The 7,500-nt window shown below is 39.8% G+C and overlaps 1 protein-coding gene across 1 annotated transcript in view; it reads right to left on the bottom strand.

Annotated features, from left to right (window-relative positions):
- The window catches only part of ampd2b (adenosine monophosphate deaminase 2b), a 61,895-nt gene extending 54,593 nt beyond the window's left edge, over window positions 1-7,302 (bottom strand). Inside the window, exon 1 of the mRNA XM_029724187.1 lies at window positions 7,090-7,302. Coding sequence (XP_029580047.1) covers window positions 7,090-7,195 — 106 coding nt within the window. The 5' untranslated portion in view covers window positions 7,196-7,302. The remainder of the gene's footprint in view (window positions 1-7,089) is intronic.
- Window positions 7,303-7,500: the final 198 nt, after the last annotated feature.

Genomic DNA, 7,500 nt, shown 5'->3' with positions numbered 1-7,500 from the left:
ACTGTAGTCTGGCTTTTTTATGGCGGTTTTGGAGCAGTGGCTTCTTCCTTGCTGAGCGGCCTTTCAGGTTATGTCAATATAGGACTCGTTTTACTGTGGATATAGATACTTTTGTACCTGTTTCCTCCAGCATCTTCACAAGGTCCTTTGCTGTTGTTCTGGAATTGATTTGCACTTTTTGCACCAAAGTACGTTCATCTCTAGGAGACAGAATGCGTCTCCTTCCTGAGCGGTATGACGGTTGCGTGGTCCCATGGTGTTTATACTTGCGTACTATTGTTTGTACAGATGAACGTGGTACCTTCAGGCGTTTGAAAATTGCTCCCAAGGATGAACCAGACTTGTAGAGGTCTACAATTTATTATCTGATGTCTTGGCTGATTTCTTTTGATTTTCCCATGATATCAGGCAAAGAGGCACTGAGTTTGAAGGTAGGCCTTGAAATACATCCACAGGTACACCTCCAATTGACTCAAATTATGTAAATTACTTTATCAGAAGCATCCATGACATAATTTTCTGGAATTTTCAAAGCTGTTTAAAGGCACAGTCAACTTAGTGTATGTAAACTTCTGACCCACTGGAATTGTGATACAGTGAATTATAAGTGAAATAATCTGTCTGTAAACAATTGTTGGAAAAATTACTTGTGTCATGCACAAAGTAGATGTCCTAACCGACTTGCCAAAACTACAGTTTGTTAACAAGAAATTTGTGGAGTGGTTGAACCACTCAATCTTCAACATTTATAAAAAGAATAGGTCTGCACCTGTACTTCAATCGTCATCTACCCATACGAGCCAGGTTAACACCTGTACTTCAGTCCTCATCTACCCATACGAGCCAGGTTAACACCTGCACTTCAGTCCTCATCTACCCATACGAGCCAGGTTAACACCTGTGGCTATGTCCGATACTCTGATAAAACAGGTCTGCCTTTGCAACTATTTAGCAAAACTCACATAAATCAAGTATACCCTTGTGCAAGAGACACTTAACAAAACTATTGATCTTAAATATCTGTTATGTTATTACACTGATTGAGTTTAACGGTCTATCCATAGCCAATTCCCCCTGAAATAACAAAATTAAACTTTTTTTTTTACAGCCAGAATCACTGATTTAAGCATATGTAAAGGCTAATGGATGATGCTAAAATTATCTGTAAGATCACCTTGATCAAGTATATCCATAACCCAACTCAACTTCAATCTACTGAAAAAAATAAAAATAATCTGCTATGATTAAATATATATAAGTAGTTAGAGCCACTGTATTGTCCCATTGGTCACAATTGTGACCGCTAAAGATATTTTCATATACCATGACCATCATGGATTTAAATGAATTGAATAGGAATGCACATACAGTATGTTAAACTACACCCTTTTAAACATTCTGTTTACAAAGAAAATATTTTACAATTTCAACAATGCATTTTGTTTTAAAGCCGTTGAATGTAGACTTCTGTAAAAGTACACATTGCATAAATGTGCTTGTGGTCTTGCGACCATTTTGAGAAATCATATGAAACTTCTCTAAATCATACTAGACAACCTTGATAATGCATAATATATGACACATTTATAAGTACAGCTTTAACTTCTCTAGAGCCTGTAAAGTACAAAAGTTTTGTGCTGTCACTATTGTGACCCATGGAATAACACAGAAGTACTCCCCAAAGTAACAACACAGTGTGGTCAAAGACTTAGTAACTTAGTTGTAGTCATGATCTGGTTACCTATAACTACAAATAGAGTTATATTTGAGCGTTTTTACATATTTATTAACTTATTTCCGGATATCTTCTAAACTACCCACAATGTAGTATTTCTCGTCTATTGAAGAACCGGTGCTACCTAGCTAGTTCTAGCTGGCTAATGTTTGCCACTGGCCATGCTAGCATGTAATTACATACCAAACCAAGTGTTGGCGCTGGTGAGCTACTATGTACATCCACAAAGAAGAAACCATATAAATTCTTGCAAAAAACTGCAACTCTTTTTCTCCTGTGCATTTGGTAGCTAGCTAGGCTAGCTAGCAGGCTAAAATAACTAACTTTAGCTGGCTGGCTTGCTGGCTAAGATAACTGCATATACCAGTAACATTAGTTGATAACTGGTTAAATGCAGTTATGTATTTCCAAAACTTTCAAAAAATCAAAAAAAAACAACAACAAAAAAACCGAAAAGTGTGCATGCATATGTATTCACCCCCTTTGCTATGAAGCCCCTAAATAAGATCTGGTGCAACCAATTACCTTCAGAAGTCACATAATTAATTAAATAAAGACCACCTGTGTGCAATCTAAGTGTCACATGATCTGTCACATGATCTCAGTATATATACACCTGTTCTGACAGGCCCCAGAGTCTGCAACACCACTAAGCAAGGGGCACCACCAAGCAAGTGGCACCATGAAGACCAAGGAGCTCTCCAAACAGGTCAGGGACAAAGTCGTGGAGAAGTACAGATCAGGGTTGGGTTATAAAAAAATATCAGAAACTTTGAACATCCCACGGAGCACCATTAAATCCATTATTAAAAAATGGAAAGAATATGGCACCACAACAAACCTACCAAGAGAGGGCCGCCCACCAAAACTCATGGACCAGGCAAGCAGGGCATTAATCAGAGAGGCAAGAAGAGACCAAAGATAACCCTGAAGGAGCTGCAAAGCTCCACAGGGGAGATTGGAGTATCTGTCCATAGAACCACTTTAAGCTAAACACTCTACAGAGCTGGGCTTTACGGAAGAGTAGCAAAAAGCCATTGCTTTAAAGAAAAAAATAAGCAAACACGTTTTGTGTTCGCCAAAAGGCATGTGGGAGACTCCCCAAACATATGGAAGAAGGTACTCTGGTCAGATGAGACTAAAGTTGAGCTGTTTGGCAATCAAGGAAAATGTCTGGTGCAAACCCAACACCTCTCATCACCCCGAGAACACCATCCATGGTGGTTGCAGCATCATGCTGTGGGGATGTTTGTCATCGGCAGGGACTGGGAAACTGATCAGAATTCAAGGAATGATGGAAGGCGCTAAATACAGGGAAATTCTTGGGGGAAACCTGTTTCAGTCTTCCAGAGATTTGAGACTGGGACAGAAGTTCACCTTCCAGCAGGACAATGACTCTAAACATACTGCTAAAGCAACACTTGAGTGGTTTAAGGGGAAACATTTAAATGTCTTGAAATGGCCTAGTCAAAGCCCAGAATCCAATTGAGAATTTGTGGTATGACTTAAAGATTGCTGTACACCAGTGGAACCCATCCAACTTGAAGGAGCTGGAGCAGTTGTGCCTTGAAGAATGGGCAAAAATCCCAGTGGCTAGACGTGCCAAGCTTATAAAGACATACCCCAAGAGACTTGCAGCTGTAATTGCCGCAAAAGGTGGCTCTACAAAGTATTGATTTGGGGGGGTGAATAGTTTTGCACGCTCAAGTTTTCTGTGTTTTGACTTATTTCTTGTTTGTTTCACAATAATAAATATGTTGCATCTTCAAAGTGGTAGGCATGTTGTGTAAATCAAGTGATACAAAACCCCCCAAAAATCTATTTTAATTCCAGATTTTAAGGCAACAAAATAGGAAAAATTCCAAAGGGGGCGAATACTTTCGGAAGCCACTGTACATTTGAAGTTGACTGTTATAGGGAATAGGCTGGCTTGCCGGGTCCGGCAAATGTTTTTTCTGGCATGACTTTGGCATTCTGATCAGTTTTATGTAATTACTTTCAAAATTGAAAAGTGAGATGTAATTTTGCATTGGGACTTTTAATGCGTATTCTAATGCAAATCCATATGTTACATGTGATTACGTTTATGCTACCTACCCTTTAAGCAAATTAATTCAATCTTTCTGCACAGATGTAAATGCTCTGCTTTTTTATGATACATTTGTTTATTTAATAACACGTTATGTAAACAGATTACAAAATTCCAATAATCTAACCGTTAGTGATGTTTTGACATCTGATATGTTGTTGGCTACTGGGCTAGATGTTAATAACACATTGTCTGTCTGTGTGTCTGGGACTGGCACATGGCCCACTCAGTTTTAGGAATTTTGAGAGCTTGGGACTATAAGGGTCCTATCTGCATTTTTGCAGAACATAGCCTTGTTCTGTTCAATGTTCTCTACCTATATAGAAATCTAAATGCCCCAATTCATGTTGTTAAGTTCAAAAGAATACAAGATAAAAAATATTGCTGACACCATTCAAACCAATGAGGGTTCAGAACTTTAAAGCCTATTGCCTCAGAATCGTCTTTTTGCAGATAGAACCTTATAGTCACCAGCTCTTGATTTGCATGTTGAATATAATGAAAATATTGTATGTTTTTTTTTTACCCAGAATTCAAAGATATAGAACATGGCCATCAGTGCATGAAGCCTCAGTCAGCTACCTTCCTCCTGACTCCTCTGTTTCACAACATTCATATAGTCCTACACAACATTCACATAGTCCTACACAACATTCACATTGTCCTACACAACATTCACATTGTCCTACACAACATTCACATAGTCCTACACAACATTCATATAGTCCTACACAACATTCACATAGTCCTACACAACATTCACAACATTCACATAGTCCTACACAACATTCACATAGTCCTACACAACATTCACATAGTCATTCACAACATTCACATAGTCCTACACAACATTCATATAGTCCTACACAACATTCACATAGTCCTACACAACATTCACATAGTCCTACACAACATTCACATAGTCCTACACAACATTCACACTGTCCTACACAACATTCACATAGTCCTACACAACATTCACATAGTTCTACACAACATTCACACTGTCCTACACAACATTCACATAGTCCTACACAACATTCACACTGTCCTACACAACATTCACATAGTCCTACACAACATTCACATAGTTCTACACAACATTCACACTGTCCTACACAACATTCACATAGTCCTACACAACATTCATATAGTCCTACACAACATTCACATAGTCCTACACAACATTCACAACATTCACATAGTCCTACACAACATTCACATAGTCCTACACAACATTCACATAGTCCTACACAACATTCACACTGTCCTACACAACATTCACATAGTCCTACACAACATTCACATAGTCCTACACAACATTCACATAGTCCTACACAACATTCACATAGTTCTACACAACATTCACACTGTCCTACACAACATTCACATAGTCCTACACAACATTCACATTGTCCTACACAACATTCACATTGTCCTACACAACATTCACATAGTCCTACACAACATTCACAACATTCACATAGTCCTACACAACATTCACATAGTCCTACACAACATTCACATAGTCCTACACAACATTCACACTGTCCTACACAACATTCACATAGTCCTACACAACATTCACATAGTCCTACACAACATTCACACTGTCCTACACAACATTCACATAGTTCTACACAACATTCACATAGTCCTACACAACATTCACATAGTCCTACACAACATTCACATTGTCCTACACAACATTCACATTGTCCTACACAACATTCACATAGTCCTACACAACATTCACATAGTCCTACACAACATTCATATAGTCCTACACAACATTCACATAGTCCTACACAACATTCACAACATTCACATAGTCCTACACAACATTCACATAGTCCTACACAACATTCACACTGTCCTACACAACATTCACACTGTCCTACACAACATTCACATAGTTCCACACACAGGAATGTGCTATTCTCATAACATTTTCAAGAAATAACTGAACTGTGTTTTTCCCCCACTGAAACTGCAGGAAGAATATGCAGGAATTAAGCATTTCTTTTTTTTTTTTTTTTTTACATTTTAGTCATTTAGCAGACGCTCTTATCCAGAGCGACTTACAGTAGTGAATGCATACATTTTCTTCCCGTACTGGTCCCCCGTGGGAATCGAACCCACAACCCTGGCGTTGCAAACGCCATGCTCTACCAACTGAGCCACACAGGACATGTGGGTTTGATTCAGCAGATAAGGGTGTTGCATCTTTCACCAAGTAATAGTCTAAGACACAGAGATATTCTATATTCTATCTATTATATACTGTACGTTCTGTTCTATCATTCTACCTTTCCATTCTAGATCTTCTATTTCTATCACAGGAGGCTGCTGAGGGGACGACAACTCATAATAACGGCCTGGAATGGAGCGAATAGACTAGACCAGGTGGTAACCAGGTGGAAACTAGGTGGAAACCAAGTTGTAACCGGGTGGTAACCAGGTGATGTATTAGATACCATTCCACTCGTACCACAAACCCGTCCTCTCCAATTAAGGTGCCAAAAACCTCCTGTGATTTCTATGGTTCTAGACCTCAGAACATGTCAGATAAATCCTCTGTTCTGTAGCGGTGATGCCGGTGTGATTGGCGTACTGTTGGCGTACTGTGCATACAGTAATACAGCATAGTTAATCCTCTCGTTCAGTTATAGGGATGAAAGAGGATCACAGAATCACTGGTGCAGCAAGGTTACAGCATATTTCAATCCATCATAGAGAGACTGCCTCTGGGTCCACTGAAATATCCAAGCGTAGAATATGGATTGAGTCTGGCTTGAATCTCACCGTTTTGTGTCAAAACTAACGATAAGCAAAAACGACAACAATTCTACATTTACTTTTTAAGAACCATCTAGCAAAAATGAAAATCACTGAACGCAAGGAATCCATGGTGCTTTTTTTGGGATACTAAATATTTTGTTGAGAAATTTCCCCTCCTTTCCCCTCGATCAACAGGTCTCTAGCTCCCCAAACTATTCGAGCACAAACGTCGTCATGGAAACTCTGCCTTCATCCTATTCCCTACACCTACTAAATGGACCGAACGCTTCGATGTAAACATTACATAATCCTGTGAGGTAATTAAGTAACTGACAACTGTAAAATAGATTTGATCTTAATGAAAATAACCTGCATCCTCTCATTCTTCATCAGTCATACATACACAACACACTCAGTCACAGATAACATGGTATATAAACTACCCACTACCCCTCCATCCCCATCCCCTGGTCCCTCTCCTTACATGGGCTGGTTGAGTACTGCAGGCTGCCCCTCTTCCTGAAGGGGGACTGGGATTTGGGTTTTGCCCCGGGTCCAGACCCTGCTCCTGGGGACGGGTTGGACGACATCTTCCCTGGCTGGTTCAGTCAAGAAAGAAAATACCAGCACGGTGGAGCTGGAGCAGACTGCAGAGATAGAGTCAGGGAGCCACAAAGTAAGAGAGGAGGAGAGAAAGAGGGGAGAGAGAGAGAAAGATGTCTGTCTAAGAGAGAGAGAGAGAGAGAGAGAGAGAGAGAGAGAGAGAGAGAAAGAGAGAGAGAGAAAGAGAGAGAGAGAGATGTCTGTCTAAGAGAGAGAGAGAGAGAGAGAGAGAAAGAGAGCGAGAGACAGAGAGGAGAGAGAGAGAGAGCAGAGAGAGAGAGAGACGAGAGAT

Source organism: Salmo trutta, chromosome 30, assembly GCF_901001165.1.
Source record: "Salmo trutta chromosome 30, fSalTru1.1, whole genome shotgun sequence".
NCBI lineage: Eukaryota > Metazoa > Chordata > Actinopteri > Salmoniformes > Salmonidae > Salmo > Salmo trutta.
Note: the sequence above shows the minus strand (reverse complement) of the source record. Positions and strands in the feature narration are given on the sequence as shown.